General features: G+C 41.0%; 1 protein-coding gene across 8 annotated transcripts in view; it reads right to left on the reverse strand.

The window, feature by feature from the left end:
* Nucleotides 1-6,362: 6,362 nt before the first annotated feature.
* The window catches only part of MPDZ (multiple PDZ domain crumbs cell polarity complex component), a 102,806-nt gene continuing 89,854 nt past the window's right edge, over nucleotides 6,363-19,314 (reverse strand). For 7 of the 8 annotated variants that reach the window (XM_082301620.1, XM_082301617.1, XM_082301622.1 and 4 more), the window contains 7 exons: nucleotides 13,409-13,505; nucleotides 12,719-12,762; nucleotides 11,545-11,667; nucleotides 10,545-10,649; nucleotides 10,314-10,426; nucleotides 9,176-9,299; nucleotides 6,363-8,405 (listed from right to left, as the gene is read on the reverse strand). In XM_082301620.1, the coding sequence (XP_082157746.1) occupies nucleotides 8,259-8,405; nucleotides 9,176-9,299; nucleotides 10,314-10,426; nucleotides 10,545-10,649; nucleotides 11,545-11,667; nucleotides 12,719-12,762; nucleotides 13,409-13,505 (753 nt within the window). In that variant the 3' untranslated portion in view covers nucleotides 6,363-8,258. The remainder of the gene's footprint in view (nucleotides 8,406-9,175; nucleotides 9,300-10,313; nucleotides 10,427-10,544; nucleotides 10,650-11,544; nucleotides 11,668-12,718; nucleotides 12,763-13,408; nucleotides 13,506-19,314) is intronic. The other variant, XM_082301616.1, reaches the window with a different exon arrangement.

The following is a 19,314-nucleotide window of genomic DNA, read 5'->3' on the forward strand; positions in this document are numbered from 1 at the left end:
TTTTGGAAAGCATAACATCCCTATGGGTATTTTTAGAGGCATATTTTTATTTTAAAGCATTCATTTTGTGATGGCCAGTATTAAACATTTTGGATTTAATGCATATTTTGTTGAAGCTTGTGGTTTTCAATAAGTTCAAAAGCATTGAAAACAGGGTCAGAATAAGGTAACTGTTCAAGCTACTGCTATGTGGGTTTTTGCTTGGAAATACATCAGTGTAGACATTTTAAATACTCCAGAAGTTAAAAAAAAAAACCTCCTGATTGAATCATTTTCATTAGGCTGCTGATCTGAGCTGAACAGCAACAACAGGCTCCAGTGGTTGTTTGTTTTGGAGTGCTTGAGTTCGTGGAAATCTCTGCAACCTGTGCTGTTTGAGATCTACCTTGATTCTCTAGTGCTATCTAGTGGCTATTACTGAAAATTATTAATGTATATAAATGTAGCTACACAAAAGTCAGCTTCTATTGACTGACCTACATCCTTCTTCCAGGGCTAGTGTGACCTCAAGGTGTGCAGGTGGGGCTGGGTAGTAAGAGCCAAATAGCCTCTCCCATAATGCTACAGTACCCAAAGCTCCCAGGCTAAGTGCCCAAGCTGAAACCAGAGCTGACTGCAAATACCTTGTTTATTGGTTTCGTAATACAAAAGAAACACTCACAGAGCCACCTCCATGCCATTTGTGCCTAAATAGGTGAGCACTTTCCCTCTTCTGCTACCTGTTAATTTAACTTACCCCTCTCCTGTTAATTCAATTCACTTTTGATTTGGAAGTTCATCCTAGGGCAGTTGCAGCCACGTTTCAATATAGAGAAAAAGCACACGGGCTTTACCTTTGCTGCTGGCTGTCCAACATTTCTGCTTGGTTCACCTCCTCCTTGATATTTAGAAGGAAATCAATCCAATTCAGGTTGCCACTTTTGGCTTGATCAGAGATTCGCTAGCTTGGCCAATAGATCCAAGGTTTGTACTCCAGTGTGAGTCAATAATACATGTACCTGAGTTCAAACTATCAGTAAAGTCAAACTGAGTATAGTTCCTGTATACAAAAGGAACTATCCTACGAATGTAAGGTCTTTCACATCGGCCTAAACAAAGGGCTTCCATCAGTGAGGAACTCTGGAGTGTATTCATACTTCATGAGGTGATCTTAGCCCCACAAACATAGCATCAGTATCCCAGGCCCAAATATTTCTCAGCTTCAAATAGGACTTCATTGTTCCGAAGGCAGAACCTGGAATGTGTTCCATTGTTAAACTTACCAGGCTAATAGAAAAGATGTACGTACGTTCAAGTTAGAAAAAGGTTCATTGGGAATCACAAAATCACAAAGAAGAAACGGATAATGCCTCTGCTGCAGTTTTTCCTGATACTAAAATAGATCAAATATTTACTCTCTTTTAAAAAATCCTTTGATAACCTATGCATAGAAAAATGGATTAGTGTGCCTATTTTAATTTCTTTTGTAAGAAAAAAAAACATACCTGGAAGGAAATATCTGCAGGCCAATAGTTACCACTTACACAGTACTATTCCCGGATCTACACATACAAACATGTGCACGAGCACACACAAAGCCTTTGACAACCTCCCCTCACACATTATTTCCCCCACCAGCCCAATGCAGACACACCAATCAAAAGAAATGGGAGCAGGAGAAGTGCAGACAAGTATGGTTTGGCTGCTGGAAAAATAGCTGACTTTGAAGAGACTCTTACAGAGTGGAAAGAAGAGACCATATTAGAGCAAACAATAAACTGTTAATGAGCTATTTCTACTAAATGTTAATATTCCATAAATCTGCACTTAAAGCAAAGGTCTGGTTATATTTTTTTTTCTTCCTGCTCTAGCAACCACAATTGAATAAAGCCTTTTTCCAGAGGGAAAGAGACTATACACATAGAATTCTGATGGTCAGCTTCCATTCGAAACAAACCAAAGCCAAATTTTTCCTAGGGAGATAAGGCAGAGAGCAGGCTTAGTCACAACAGGAAAATCAGCTCAGACCAGGAGCTTCCTACCTTGTCTCAGGCAATTCTCCTTTCTGCCCAAATTTATCCTTACTGCAAAGATTCGTTAATTTAACACAAAGGCAATCACTGCTGTAATTCAGTGTTTTGAAAGAGGCTGTAAAAGCCTTACCAAGAGAATGTGTTCATGAACATTCTTGTGAAATAATCAACATATGTATTCAGTTAGACAACCTCTAGATCTACATTAACAATAAATTTGAGTGGACTACTTCTCCTTATGCATATGCTTAAAAAGGGAAGTACCTGAGGTACCTGGTAGAACTGGAGATAAAGGCAGAGCAAATTCAGGTCCTCTACATGACCTTTAAATTAATGCCAAGATGCTCAAGGCTAGATAATTTTAAAAACCCCCCGAGTCAACTGGCCACCCAAGCTCTGATTTCCAGGACTGCAAGTGAAATCTGTGGTACACACCGGTATGCAGGACTGAAAAGTGCCAGTATGCATCAGTCCCATCAAGGAGTGTCTCTGGAGCCTGCTGTACCCAGAGGTGAGCTGCTAACCACCACATCTGTCACAGAACAGCAACTCAAGCTTTTGTCTGCCTGAGACCTAAAACTCGTAACTTCTCATACAGACCAAAACCTACAGTTGTTCTCCCAAAACGCTGCTGGACCTTAGTTTTCAATTGAAGCGTGAGTTGCAAGAGAAATAGTGGAGCCTAGGCCTTCTCTTCACACTAACTTTTCCAGGACATGACAATTGAACTAGTGTACCATCCAGATGCATGCAAAAAGAAGCTGCAGATGCAGCGGGTATTGTCTTGGTGCTTAAGATCACCATGAAACAACACTGATTTTCTACGCTAACTGTGTCACTTGTCCTACTTAAATCTCCAGCTACCAAAACTGAAGTCTCCAGCCCAGACACTAGGTTTGGAGTTACTTGGATTCCCCAAGAGAATTCTAATATTAACATTTTCCTTCACTACCGATGTGTGTATATATTCATCTAATGCAAGAAAAATCATATCTATGAAACACTGTATTTTTTTAAAATTTCAAGAGTATGAGAAGAACACCTTATTAGCCCTCTAATAAGGCATTATTCTTCTCATACTCTTGAAATTCCTTCCTTCAGAGGAACTCTACACTTGGGAAAGAAAGTAAAATCTGGGAAAAAGAGTTAGTGTGAACTTACTAAAAACAAACAAAACAAAACAAAACAAAGACAAAAATATGAGTACTTGCACTTTTACCCTTCTTCTGGTCTTGGTGACAGTAACAAAGGTTAATGCTTTTCCCATATGATCATCTTTTATTATCACCTGTCCTCAGTGGTTTCTGTCATAAACAGGAATTCCAGTGAACATCTGCTACCTTAACCACCAGGATTGTGTTGAGATCTCTCTATCTAAAACTCATCCACAATACTGTCTTTCTACGTCCAACAGACATATTCACATTTAACAATGAGTAATGAATATATTTTTTTCAGTCAAAACAAACTGTATATGTTTTTGACAGTTTCAGATAAATATTCTCCCAAAAGAGAGTACAACTTATTACCTACTAATTACCCAAAACGCTGCTCCTGCTGCTTTCTGTAAAATTCCAAATAATGTGAAAACTTCAAGTGTTGGACACAGTGGCTTTGACATCCCTGTCATGAGGAGGTACTTGAAAGTTATAGCCTGAAAAAATCTTTCATGTGCCTCAGCCTAAATACTTGTGTGAGGTGCTCAAACAAGAAACTTCTTTATCTCTAACTGGTGTGCAGTAGTGGAAATCTGATAACATATCTTTTAAATGTACCCCATGGCCTCAGTCCTCTGAGTCCTAGTATCATGCCCTCTTCTGTGGCTATGGTCAGTGAGAAGCATGAACAAAACACTATGAAAACACACCAAAACGACACTGCTGTTGAACAGTGCTGAGAGACCCAAAAGGGCACCTGACATCCCACAGAAATACTCAAGAAGAACATTCACTCTCTTTTAGGTATAATGTCTACCTTGGTAAGTCAAAGCACACTCTTAATTAAACTGAATTCACTTAACGAAGTGTAGTCTTAACTAATAAAATGCCAAAGGCTGAAATACCAGAAAATACTAACAAGTGTTAAATTCAAAACCTCCCCTCTCAGACAAAAACCTTTCTCTTGTCTGCCCATGGACAAACTGGAAATATAACTGCAAGCATTTAAAAAAATCCAACACAGTACTTGCAGCCACAAAAACAGGTAAGTTGTGTTTGTGTGTGATTCAAACATTCCTTTGACATAATAAAAAAAGTTATGTATTTAAACTACCTATATGAAGATCAAAAACAATGGACTGACTACAAAGTAGTCTGAAGAGAAATAGTAAGTGAAAACCTGTTTACCTCACTTTCACAAACCAACTTGCTGCTGCAACTTATCAAAAAAAATCTCCAGTTGAAAATTAACAATTTAACTTGGAAAATTCTGTTATTTTCAGCTCAGATATATGCAGCTTTTAGAATTTGAAATAAGAGAACCAGCATCTACATTTTTTCTACCCATTTCAAATGAAAATTTTCCCTGGGAGTAGAAAGCTTAGGAAGATTTTATGACAGGAGAAGAAAAACATAGCAAAAAATCTACTTACTCAATCTACTTAGGCATCATTTTCCATTAGGTGTATTCTTCTCAGGTGCTTGAGTTGAATCTTCTCACCTATCATTGTTACCACTTCCATGAAAACAGATGAAAAAACTTCACAAGTTAATGCATCACCCTGCACTGGCTATGAACTAAAATACATTATATTAATGATCTACATGTCTGTTGAGGAGCATGCACGATGACCTGTTCAAAAAAAAGAAGAAAAATCCACACTACAGGTGTCAAATATGCTAAAGATAATAATATTGTTTACTATTAAAACTGTTTACAGCTTTAATAACATTTGTAAAGAAAGTGAAAACTTTATGATTAGTAGCTTCAATTGGAGCTTGAAACTGAAGTGCCCTCTACACAGGAATATTTTAAATGCTTTGAACTATTTGTTTTTAAAAAGCAAGAAAAAGTGTGTGCAGAAATCTAACAGATGTCCCTTTCCAATGTCACTCCCACTTTGAGACAAGGCTTTGTTTGCAAAACACTATTAAAAGTACTAAGTTCTTCCACATTACTTGCAAGTCTCTATCAGCAAAACAAAACATCTTCTTGACACTTACAACAAAGCTGACACTTTTTTCTTCATCCAGGTCTATAGAGTATACAGCTTCTTTTTTTTTTTCTTAAAAAAAGAGACTGAATAGAGTGAAGGAAAAGGGATCAGCAACAGCTATTAAATTCCAACCCTTCTCCCAGCTGAGAATTAACAATACTACTGCTTCCATAAAGCCAACCCAGAAATAAAATCCAACAGAGGAACGAACAGAAAAGCATCCATGCCAACAATACCTGCTCACTGTCAAGAAGTGAAATATGTGTATTCTTACGAATCAGTTGTCCTTTGTCCAGACCCATGCTTTCAAGAAGTGACAGTCCATTTCATTAATACCACTCTAAAATTAAAGACCTTTACATTAACACCTCTCTGATTACCCTTCAGCAATGAATGAAGAATAGCTGAGAGTTAAGCAAAGTTAAAAGAAAGGGCTGGATATCTGACCAGACAATGCGATGGAGCCTTTAAGACGCCAGACCCTTCCAAACCTGTAACACAGTCACATGGAAAAAATGTAACAAAAACCATAAAACTGGGTAGAACTGGGCCACAGTACCAAGCACCTTACAGGACCAACCCCTTTGACTGGAAAGTTGCGTTGAATACCAAATGATAACAAAAACCAAACATCCTAAACCTGCAAAGTTTATTACTACGTGGTCCAGTGCATGGCAGCCACTAAGCAGTGGTCATGCAACAGTTTCCTGGCATGGGGCTTGGGGGAGAGCCTGTTCTCTGAGTCCCAAGCTCCATGGCTCACTATTTTTCTCTCTCATGGCAAGTCCCATGTCTGAATGAATGCTTTTTTAACAATGATTAATGCTCTCTGTTACAAAAAAAGCAAGACAGCTTCTTAGTTTCATGAATTCGCTAAGAGTTGACAAGTGAAGATAAAATCTTAAAAAAAAAAATCAATTTTTAGCAGATGCTTTAAGGTTCACATGAAGAGAATTGCCTTTTTTTAAACTATTAAATTGTTTTGAATTAATCTTTTGCAACAGAATGAATAATGAAAGTGAGCTATTGTAAAGCAACCAGTAAAACACGCAGAACTTTACTTCCTCATGACAGTTTGGAATTTATTAATTTAAATCCTCCATAGTGACACAAGAGCAGTAACAAAATAGCTGTACACTACTTCTGTTACAAATATAGATACTATTTAAAGTGACTTTACATACTCTAATGTAGGCATTTCTCACTCTATGCAAGGAATAAGTATAAAAGCAATTCAATAACAGCAGCAACCAGTAACTGTAGCATCTGGTTTATTGCATCTTAGCCTACCACAGTGTAACAGTTAAAAAGACAAAGGGAGTGGGGTTTTTTGTTAATTCACTAACACATAGCTATCAATTTGTTAATACTACTTAACAGACACTCCTAATACTGTTTTTGTGACCCACTAAAATGAATGCTAATCTTTTGTATTATCCCCTAATAATGGCCTGACCATTGCCTGCATTTTCAGCTTATATTTCTCTTAAGTGATAATTGAGATGGTGGCCTTCTGGCTAAAACTCCATTTTTGCTAATTAACACAAAGAATCATGCTGCTAAATAGAATACTAGTTAGCCTGGTATCTTCCTCTCTCAAAAGACTCAGCTGAATTTTTCTTCAGGAAAAGAAATCATGGGAAAAGCATGCTTTATCTGCCAGATTCCTAAGAGCACGGCAGGCAAAGGCAGGCAGGTTACAATCAGCTAAGTGTTTCCTTGAGTGCAGTTTTTAGATAAAGTTTTAGTGATGAGAAAGTTATGCATTTATTGACCACACTGCTGATCAAAGAACAGCAGCATGGTTGCATTGTACTTACTAGACACTTTTATCTGTGCCTCTAAAATTAATATCCCCAAAATAATTGTTGTAGCTGTAAAATCTCCTCTTCTGCTCATTACTGATGCAAACCTCCACTGCTGTCTTACTACTCACCTCCACTGTGAGGAATTTTCAGGTCTTTACCCATCCTCAACCCATTACTCAGTTCAAGGAGGACTCTACCTCTGCAGCTACTGATAATGGCAGCAACACCATAGCATCAGCTTCTTCCACACTGGCAATAGCCAGACATCTGCTGCAGCTAGGCAGACCTGCTCTGAGCAGTTTGTTCCCGGCTCTGATTCAAGCAGCTTGCAGAAATGTCTGTGCTGAGCCTCTAAGGTAGTCTTGTATGTTGGAAGAGAACCACCTTTGCTCACAGACACTTCATATTCGGAAGGTTGTTTTCACCCATATAGACTATAAAATATTACTATTAAATAGTCTAGTTCTTCTAATACTGCAGTTGCTGGGCATTCTTATTCATCAGGAATAGTTTCCACTAGCAATGGATTTTTCAGCCCTGAGCACAAGTCCCACAAAATCCACAAACAAAAACGAACAAACAAAAACCAAAACCACCATCACCACCACCAGCCCCCTCCCCAAAATCATCAAACTCTCAAACCTAAGCCAAAATAAAACAGTTTTCTTTTTTTTCAGATACACCATGACTTAGCAAATTTAAACACACAGACAAGCAAAATAACCCATCCAAGTCACCAAACTGCTGGAGCATTGAGAAATAATATGGCTTGGGTTGAAAGGGACCTTAAAACTCATCTAATTAAAAAAGAAATCTAGTCTATCAACCATCTGCCTCCAGATTACATACTTTTCCTCTTACATCCCAAACTTCTGTTTTATTAATATTTTCTTTATTAATATTTTCTTATTCCTGTTTTCTGACTACTGCTACCCATGCAACCCCATTGCTGACTTGGTGAATTTATCATTTTTCCAACATACCCAAAGTAATTTCAGTTTTGTTCTGCGGTTATCAATGAAAACTTTTTTCCTGGTGACTTACTAATAGGAAAAATATCCATGTGTTTCCATAGTTAACATAACTTCATCCCAGCGCTTTGACAGGAAGAGAAGTAGTTCTAAAGCATACAAAAATATGGTTAAATGTTGCTTTTGTTCAGTGTTGTAACACAGTCCTGTGAAGCTGAAAGAGCAAGAAGACTACACAAAACATCGCCATTCTCTTTACTATGTGGAAACTAATAATATTGTCTTATTGACCCTAACTCGTCAGGCAGCCAGTTCACGACAATACAGTCAAAGTGACTGTTCCTTTTGTCCTTTTCAGAATAGCAACTGCTTCCTCATGGGTCACCCCTTCTAAACTCTGCCCATTCACAGCAATGATTTGATCCCCCCTCTTGAGGCGTCCATCTTCTGCTGCTGCACCCTGGAATAATAAAACAAGTAACTGCAGACTCACGCATTTCTTTTTCTTCCTGACACACAGTCCTTAGAAGAAAACCCCTTAAAACACTTTTGATTTTCAGTAATACAAGCAGAGCCAATTGTTGTAAAGACCACTAATGCTGCAGTATGCCCTGCCCTGTCTAATTTCCACATCTAGAAATTGGAACCATATGATTGCTTTGTTCCCTTAACCCCATTTTTCCAGCTAGTATAATGTTTAAAACCTAGTATCATAGAAGTAACATTTTCAAGACCCAGAGACCCTTCCAGCAAGTTTTGCAAAAGACAGTTTTATACTTGGATTTACCATAAAAATTTAGGATTTGTGATTCCAGTTTTCTCAGACTTTCTTCTGTTTCCTAGAGCAGTCCAAATTATCCAACCCAGGTCAGCATCTGAACTTCTCTGAAGGTCCAGTCTGAGTTCAATAAAACAGTTCCCTCTACTACCTGAAGTAAACACACTCTAAATATAAGCCAAGGGACCTGTTTTTCTAAGTATTTGCACTAGTCCAGTGTTGAGAGCTGGACAAGACTCTGCTACAGGCTGAATCACCTGTATTTGGAAAGTCTCAATCTTTTGAACATTACAGCCTTCAAATGCTGCAAGCACATTTTGATCAGCCTTTGCGCTAAAAAGGAAAAGCTGTGAGAAACTGTAACATTCTTTTGAATGCAAACCCAGGCCATGATTTAGAACAATAACTGCAGTAAACTAATAAATGGATTGGCTGAACAAATTTACACCTACCTTTGCAAACACTGTCTTCACATAAATGGGTAAGTCTCCATGGGGACTGCCATAGCCACCCACAATACTAAAGCCAAGGCCATCTGGTCCTCTGTCCAGAGTAATGGTCTTGTACTGAGGAGGTCTAAGGAAAGGGAAAAGAGTATTTTTTCTGAACTTGGATTTAACACATAGAACATTCAACAAAAAACCTCACTCCTTTTAAGCTAACCAATACGTTTCCCTTTCCACTATAACTACAAATACTTTTATTACAAAGAACAGGCTATTTCAGTTCATGTAAAACATTGTAAACTCTCTAATGCCTATGTTATTATATAAAAGTAGCTATTTCAAATACACAGCTAAGGACATAGTTATGGCTGCTATGTGCCACCAACAGTGCTTACTAGTGAAGTAGAGAGGCAATGCCAGTACTTAAAGATTCTATAACATCTACTTTAAAAATCCTGTAATGTCTAAAATTAGCTCAAATAGTTTATGCTATTAAGTTTTAATTGCTTGTCTCCTAATAGATGACTGTGTATTTGTATGTACATGTTTATTATACATATCATTAATAGGTGTATTTCCCCACACATACTTTGATTGTCAGAAATATTGGAATTCTACTTTTCAAAGTAGGTATGTGTGGCCAAAGAACCCCTTTTCCTCCTTCCCCATTCCTAAAAGAAAAATGCCTCAGATTTATGACAGAGTTTTACACAAAACTTGTTTACATAATGCACCTTGCAGAATACCAGAAGTAGTATACCTTGTACACCAGAAACATCTGATACTCCTGATTGCTCAGCACTAGAAAGCACGGTATGGAAACACAGATACCACAGTGGAAAGAGAATTTTTGGTTGTACCAATTAATCCCAGCTACCCAATCTCAGTGAAACAATGGAGGCTGGAGAAGAAATCAAATGACATCATAACTCTACAGAGGGTAAAAAAAATTGCAGCACAGCAAACTGCATCATGAAAAATGTAGAAGAGGACCTATGGCCCACAGGTCCCATGCTTACCGAATATGTTACTCATGATAAAGCCAAAAATGTCATTTATTATTTGCTAGAATTTGTAAGGTTTATGGGCTGAATACCATCTAAAGTAACAAGCTACAGAGGCTGTATATTCTACAGTTACTGACCCTAAATCATCCTGAAAAATGCCAGTTGAAGTTAGTCCTGCAAATGAAAGACTGGACGTAGGTGGATCATGCTGCTGACCAGTTACGACACTCACTTCTCCTCCAGCTACAACCTAGGAACAGAGGTCGGAAAACACCGAAATAAAAAAGCTGACACTAAAATAATTCATTGTAGCAGCTGGCAAAACAGTATTCAGAAAAAATTCAAAATGTCATTGAGGATTTTTTTACCTGCAACTCAATAGTGCCTGAAGCATTTTTTAAGATATTAACAGCTTGGGAATGAGTCATGCCCTCCGTAGATGTTCCACAGATGCTAACAATCCTGTCCCCAACCTACAGAAGAAAACATAGAAAATCTAACTCAGTTACATAGATTTGTCACTTCCAACAATAGCAGATCTGTGCATTCACATTTAGCTAGATTTTATCAGTGATATTAGGGTACAAAGAAAGAGAGAAGCAATTGTAAATTCATAGTAAATTTCCTCTTGAAAGCAAATAATCTTTGAACTACAAAATAACCCAGTACAAAGGTAGGCAATTCAACATTAGAATTAGCAAAATACACTGGTTTAGTGTATTCAGTGTAAAAAGTAAAGATGCTTTACAGAATTGATCCTAAAACTCTAGAAACATACATGTTAAAAACCAGAGATGCATTTTGCATGTCACCTGAAGACAGATAGACTGAAGTAGCAAATTATCATCAGAGATTCTCTTTGACTTCATCTTGAAATAACACTGACCATTTTCCAAGAAACCTGAGTCAAATACAACCACCTCTGATGCAGATTGGATACAGTATACATTTAAGTACAGTTTCAGATAAAATCTCCCACTCTAACTCATAGCCTAAAAAGTGCTCTCTCTATCCTAAGCATAGGAAACATGAGAGAGAAAACAGACTGCACACCTACATTTGTAGGAATCACCACCACACTCAGCAGTGGCACTCGTTTACAGAATGCATCCTTCTGAACCACTTCCTATGCTTTAAATTTTCACAAGCTGACTAACTCTGCGGTCCAAGATTACTTTAGCACATGCTGGCAATTATACTTTCCTATGCTACCGATCTGAGTTACTGTTTCATCAATCCAAACAGCAAGAATTCTTCGCACAGCCTGAAGCACTTAAAACGGTATCACTGAACTGCTGACTTACTGTCTAGAGTAATTATGGTGCATTTGCCATGCAATCTTTACAGACTTTTTAATTATTAACTTACTCTTAATTTTTGAGTCAGAGCTGCAACTCCATTCGGGTGCATCATGGCAATAAATATAGGAACATCTCCAAGAGGACTTCCTACACCTCCAGCAATGCTCACTCCTAGTGAGTCTGCAGGGCTCTGTTACAGCAATTAAAAAAAGATTAGATTTTTCTGGAAAGAAAAACACAGAGAATTGCAGGCTTACCTCAAAAGATCGCTAAACCCCTATTTTATGAAAATCAGAATTCCTGTGTCAAGCCAGTTTTTAAGCTTATATGCTTTGCATCACTTCAAGAAAGCAGAGAGACCAGAATGGATGTTTCTTCTTCTCAGTCATAGGTGAAAATTTGCTGATTGAGTTGTGTGTTTTATCTTAACCAAACTAAATACTTAGAGAATTCAGCACCTGACTCTTAGTGTCAGCACAGAGGTCTGAGCAAGGAAAACCAATGAGATGGGATTGCTGTCCTTAGTACAGTCTATATGAATATCCTATCATTGAATCTCCTGAAGACTAGAATTAGTCTTTATGCTCCCCCTAGTGCCCAAATGTTGAAGAGCAAAACCAGCTGTTTACCACTGCACCACACCCAAATACCTCACTGTACAAACTGCTATTGAAAACTAGTATTTGCAGATTTTACTGTAAAAAGAGAATGGCTGAATACAATCTATATAATCAAGTGCACTAGATGCCAACCAAGGACAAATAAATATAAATATTTTGGAAAATAAGAAGCAGTCTGTGACTAAGCTCACACGCATAATGAAGGTGACTGAATTTCACACTTGAAAACCTGGCAGCTGTCATGCAAGAACCTACTCATTAAAAATATGTGTGAAGAAAAATATCAAATACCAAAAAACAGCCTTCCAACTTTGGTACAATTCCCCTGACTTTACCAAAACAGAGCCTGCATTTGACTCAATCTGGTAATGATAAAATTAGGTCCCAGTATCTCTTCCTTCTTTTGCTTTCAACACAGCTCACAAAACATGATAGCATAAGTCCCACTATTTTACATAAAAATATAGGCAGTGGAGATAGTGCAGTCCTGAACTGAAAAGACAGACAAATTAATTTCCAAAAACAATGAGTAGGCCTAGACTTCTTCCATTCCGTAAAGAACCTATTGACAACATCTACAAAACCTATTCCTGATATATGCCACTGCATGCTACAACTTACCTTTTTTATTTCAACTGTCCTTAGTCCCTGTATTTCAGAAGCTGCTGTCAAAGGAATTAAAATAAATTTTAAAAAAAAGTTAAACTAGCATTCCTAAAAAACTTTTCCAATAAAGTTATCCAAATCACTATGATGATTCTAACTTTCTGCTTGTTTGTTACACATATTTTAATCTGATTTTGATAGTGGCTGTCATTACATTAATTGGATTGAAATACTTCTAGAATAGATGAAAGAAGCAACAGTTCTCTCTATTTAAATAGCTTTTGGAATAAGACTCCTAAGCGTGCTCAAATAGAATAGAAAAAAACTTATTATTTTCCAGAAATACTTTTATCAGAAGTAACTTTGTTCTAAATTTAAGCATGAGACAGCTATTCCACATGTATCTAGATTTCTGTGAATGAGACAGCGTGTCATACAATGTATTTAGATTAAATATAAAATTATGGCTCAACTTAGATTGTCAGTATCTAAACCGCTGACATAAGAAGTTGCTAGCTCCTTTTATAAAGAGCTACTACAAGATATGTATGATGTACCGAGCAGTAACCACTTCTGCAGCGTTTTACTGACTAATGAATCATTTTGAGGCCTGCATCATGTAGTTATAACATTTTAACAGAAAGATTTCAGTTACCAGTTCACACGTATAAAACACTGAACGCACTAAAAAACTCTCCAACTTACTGGTATTCTTCTTTAGGCCACTTTCAAAGACCTCAGGTGCGCTGGGCCCAGAAACTGGGAAACTGAACGATGAGAGACTGCCACTTCCTTCACTGACCTACACACAGTGTTAAAGTGGGATTAGAGAGGAGCTTCACTGACCCAGCTACTAAAAGTAAAACTGTAACTTGTAAAATACACTTCAGTGTCTTTTCTGCAGTATTTTATTTTTTCTGTGCCCAGTTAAAACTGAGTCAGAGAACTCCACATACTTTTTGGTCACACTAGACAGCTCCTTTTTGAAACATCATTAGACCAATGGAAACTGTATGTCTACAACCCCATGCAAAGCTTTGAAGTGCTTCTTCTGACGGCCCAACAAGGCCCTGGTATTTGCACCTTCTATCACCTTACAGAGAACTTCTAATGCAAGTTAGCCACAAGTACCACAGTAAGGACAGAATACAAAAGACAGATCTCAGTACATCCTCACGTGGGCTCTCAAATGTTCACCTACTGCATCAGCTACAACTAAGATGAGGCTCTCCACTCAGCCTCACCTGCACAATTTCCAGAAAGACTTTCACTATATGTGCTGGGGTGATGTTATGAAGCCACTTTATTCCTTAACTGTCCGCTCAATGCCCAAGGACGCTGTGCCTTTAAGAGGGACCCGGGGGCGGGGCTGGAGCCACGGGGCCAAGGGGGCGGTGGAACGGTTCAGCCCAAGGGCTCGGGGGCTTGGGAGGGAGTTCGCCAGGAGCGCTGTGCTGCTTTTTGGTTTCCTTTGTGTTCCAGCTGGCTGGGAAAAGGTTCTGTTGGTTTTTTCTTGTTCTTTTTTCCCCTTTCCTTCCCCTTGCCTCACTGCCTCCCTTCCCTCCTCACTGGTCTGGGGAGCCTGTGGGGGTGGCCCCGCAGGGTGGCCTCGGCTGGTCTGAGCCCGCGTGTCTGTTCCCTCTCCAGGAATTTGTTGTATTTTGAGGGGTTTTTTTTATCCTGTTCTACCGTTCTGTTTGTGTGTTAATAAACAGTTTGGTTTCTTTTTCCCACTTTCACTCCTTATGACCCACTTGTCTTACTGGTGGAGGAAAAGGGGAGGCCCTTTCCTCCTGAACTTTTGTCTCAAAAACCAAGACATAAATTTGGCGCCCAACTTAAGGGGCACGTGAAAGTGGAAAAAAACAAACAAACAAACAAACAACCCACCAACATTTTGCTTTGAATCACTTTGTATTGAACTATAGCAGTAAGACCATGCAGTCTGATTTAATAATTTTTCTGTGGAACCTAACCAAAAGTACGTGTCCACAGCTATGGGCAGGCAGCTCCCTGGCTTACACCTTTTATAAGTCAGGAATAAGAAGCAGGGCTGCCATTTTAATATGCCTGATGCTAGTGATTTCCTGAAGTTTGATGGAAGTAATAGAAACCATCGAGAATGTGTATGTCATGTTGTTTTTCCATTCTGGCCTTGGTAGTTTCCTTTTGGAATGTATTAGCAATTACACCCAGTTTGTTAGGGGAAAAGCACAGGATGATAATTCCCAGCCCTTCATCTCCTTCTTCCCTTTCATATCTGGCACGTCACCTTTTGAAAGTGTCCAGTTTCCCCTGGATGTTAAAGATACCATTTTCTTATGTTATCTAGCAGGGTTCCTCTATGTAGTCTCCAGCTTAAAATAAGTAAAATATGTAGTCTAAAATAAGGGTGGAGATTTCCAGAGGGGTTGCGCAGACACCAGCCCCAGTTGTAGAAAATCCTAAGTGTTGTGGGGTATGGGAGGACATAGGCCAGACCCTGAAGCAGTTTTCTGACCCAATAGCCTAGAACTTCCCCCCTCAACGAATTCAGAATCCAGCTGAGGTGGGGAAGTATCTGAAGGAAAACTGCAATGCCAATGCTGATGAAAAGGAAAAGCTCATTGCCATGTGCTGGGTCCTGGCTAACACTTAACACACGCTGTTAGATACTGTAGGGCAGAAGATACAGCCAGAGGGGCAGAAGAATAAGCCAGCATACACCCCAACCACTCCAGCTGCAGCTAAAGCAGATGGGGAGCCTAAACCAATAACAATTGCCCCTGTCCAGAGAAAGAAACACAAAGCCAAATCCATTTGCCCAGTGGATGATGATGGGCAGTCAGGACCTTCACAGCCAGCAGAGGAATTGGAACCTGAGATCATTACTGAGTCCCTGTCCATAGAGAGCCTTCCTACCCTGAGGAAGGATTATACCTGATGGCCTGATAAAACTGTATTAAGTTGGATGGTCTGAATCTGGGACGCTGCAGGCAATGGTACAGTTCTGGATGGCACTGAAGCGAGGCATTTGGGGTCCCTGCCATGTGATTTAAGTATTGACCAAGGGATGACAAGTGACCCTGAAGCTCTCAGTCCCTGAACACGGCTCTTAAGAAGTGTGAAGGAAAGATACCTGTGCCGGGAAGATCTCCAGCTGCAGCAAAATCCCTGGAAGGCCATGGAACAAGGGATTCAATGCCTGAGAGAACTGGCGGTGATAGAGATCATATTCCCAGATGACCAAGCAATTAGGAGCCCTGACATGGTAAAATGCACACCAGTGATGTGGCTGAAACTTGCACAACATGCACCACCAGAATATGTCCCTGCTTTGGCAGTGATGACATGGAATGACAGGGATGAGACAGTGAGTCCTATGGTGAGGAGGCTCTGGGCGTATGCAGACACTGTGCACGGCCCAACACAAGCAAGAATTGCAGCTGTGGAAAAGAGTCTGTCAGAGACCATACAGAAGATGGAAGATAGGATGGACAAGACTCATCAGAAACTCAGGAAGGAGCTGAAAGAGGACCTTCTCCAAATTGCATCAGTGCAGACCAGAGGCCCTGTTACCAGAAGCAGATCTCCCACAGCTAGGGAGAGAGGGTGCACCTCAAGAGTTGAACTGTGGTTCTTCCTGTGTGACAGTGGGGAAGACATGAGGAGGTGGGATGGAAAATCAACTTCTGTCCTGGCAGCACAGGTGATGAATTGAAGGATGGTAATGCTGAGAGAAGGAGTCCCACCAGAAGGGAAGTAGCTCAAGTTTCGAATGATAACCAGGACTAGAGGGGCCCTGCCTCTAACCAGGGAGAGGCCAGGGAAAATCGGATCTTTTGGACAGTGTGGGTCCGATGGCCTGGCACATCAGAACCACAGAAATATGAAGCCTTGGTTGACACGGGCGGGCAGTGCACCTTGATTCCATTGAGACACGTGGGGGCAGAACTGGTTTCTCTTTCTGGAGTGACAGGGGGATCGCAGCAGTTTGCACTGCTTGAAGCCGACGTGAGCCTAATTGGAAAGCAGTGGAAGAAACATCCTATTGTGACTGGCCCACAGGCTCTGTGTATTCTGGGCGTAGATTTTCCCCGGAGTGGGTATTTCAAAGACCCGAAGGAACTCAGGTGGGCCTTTGGAATAGCTGCTGCCCTGGGTTGCAGTGTATTCTATTAGCATCCTCATGAGCTGTTGAAATCAGGTGGGGCAGTGTTTCCTTGCCTCCTCCCCCCAGACTATCTCTCTGTTAATGGCCCATCAATGCCCTGCCCCATGACTCAGAGATAACTCTCTCTGGACCATCTTCTGTTAATGAGCCTAATCAACACTCGGCCTCATGACTCATCATCCCATTGTGAGATGCTCCACCCAGAGGGAGGAACCAAGCATTCCATCCTGGATATATTCTGAGATTCTGAACACCAGACAACCTTTCCACTGGATTTCCAGAGGACAGGAGCTACACAGCCACCACTGGACCTTCTGAGGAAGAGCAGACCCTCTTTTCTACAGGATCACCGCTTCAGAGGGCTGCAGCCACCATTCTACCAGACTGCTACCACCACCCTGACTAACAGGATGTCAGGTTGTATCTTGACTCTGTCAGTTTGAACCAGTGTTTTCTTTTTTTTCCTTTTCTTTAATTTCCCCATTAAATTGTTATTCTGACTTGGTGCCTCCCACTGGTTTGTTTTCAAACTAGTACACTGCTGTGGAGGCAGAGGGCATTAGGCAATTGAACACCTTGCATGGCCTGAACGAGAATCCTGCAGTTGGGCTTCTGAAGGGAGAAGAGCAGTGAGTGCCAATTGCCACCTTGACAGTGCACGCTGGCAGTATTGGACAAATCGAGATGCTGTGATTCCCATCCACAAGATGATCCGTGAGCTGGAGAGCCAAGGGGTGATCAGCAAGATCCACTCACCCTTCAACAGCCCCATCTGGCCTGTGCGCAAGTCTGGTGGGGAATGGAGATTGACTGTGGACTATCGTGCCTTGAATGACGTGACTCCACCACTGAGCGCTGCTGTGCCGGACATGTTGGAGCTCCAGTATGAGTTGGAGTCCAAGGCAGCGAAGTGGTACGCCACTATTGACATTGTTAATGCATTTTTCTCCATTCCTCTGGCAGCAAAGTGCAGGCCTCAGTTTGCCTTCACCTGGAGGGGCGTGCAGTACACCTGGAACCGACTGCCCCAGGGGTGGAAGCACAGTCCCACCATCTGCCATGGACTGATCCAGACAGCACTGGAAAAGGGTGAGGCTCCAGAACATCTGCAGTACATTGATGACATCATTGTGTGGGGGAGCACCGCAACCGAAGTGTTTGAGAAAGGCAAGAAAATCATCGAGATTCTCCTGGAAGCCAGTTTTGCCATCAAGAAGAGCTAAGTCAAGGGACCTGCCCAAGAGATCCAGTTCCTGGGAGTGAAATGGCAAGATGGATGGCATCAGATTTTCACTGAGGTCATCAATAAGATCACTGCGATGTCTCCACCAACCAACAAAAAGCAAACAGAAGCTTTCCTAGGTGCCATAGGTTTTTGGAGGATGCATATTCCTGAGTACAGCCAGACTGTGAGCCCTCTCTATCTGGTTACCCGCAAAAAGAACAATTTCCATGGGGCCCCTGAACAGCAACAAGCCTTTGCCCACATCAAGCAGGAGATCGCCCATGCAGTAGCCCTTGGCCCAGTCAGGACAGGACCAGAAGTGAAGAACGTGCTCTACTCTGCAGCCGGGAGCCATGGCCTGTCCTGGAGCCTTTGGCAGAAGGTGTCTGGTGAGACTCGGGGCCGACCACTGGGATTCTGGAGCTGAAGCTACAGAGGGTCTGAAGCCAACTACACCCCAACAGGGAAGGAAATCTTGGCAGCCTATGAAGGAATCCAAGATGCCTCAGAAGTAATCTGCACTGAAGCACAACTCCTCCTGGCACCCCGACTACCGGTGCTGGGATGGATGTCTAAAGGAAAGGTTCCCTCTACCCACCATGCCACCGATGCCACATGGAGCAAGTGGATTGCCCTCGTAACACAATGTCCCTGTATTGGAAACCCAAATTGCCCTGGGATCTTAGAAATAATCACAAATTGGCCTGAAGGTGAAAGCTTTGGTCTCACTGATGAAGAGGAACCAGAGTAAGTGACGCATACTGAAGAAGCTCCACCATACAACCAGCTGCCATCAGAAGACACACGCTACGCTCTTTTCACTGATGGTTCTTGTCGCATCATAGGGATGAAACAGAAGTGGAAAGTTGCTCTATAGAGTCCCACATGACAGGCTGCAGAAGCCACTGAGGGAGAAGGTGGATCGAGCCAACTTGCTGAACTCAAAGGTATCCAGTTGGCTCTAGACATTGCTGAGGAGAGAAGTGGCCAAAGCTCTACCTTTACACTGATTTGTGGATGGTAGCCAATGCTCTGTGGGTGTGGCTGGAAACATGGAAAAATGCCAACTGGCAGCATAGAGGAAAACCAATCTGGGCTGCTGAGGAGTGGAAAGATATTGCCACTCGGGTAGAGAAGCTACCCATGAGAGTCCATCATGTAGATGCTCATGTCCCCAGGAGTTGGGCTGATGAGGAACACCAAAACAACAAACAAGTAGATCAGGCTGTGAAG

Source organism: Coloeus monedula (genome assembly GCF_965178545.1).
Source record: "Coloeus monedula genome assembly, chromosome: Z".
NCBI classification, from domain to species: domain Eukaryota; kingdom Metazoa; phylum Chordata; class Aves; order Passeriformes; family Corvidae; genus Coloeus; species Coloeus monedula.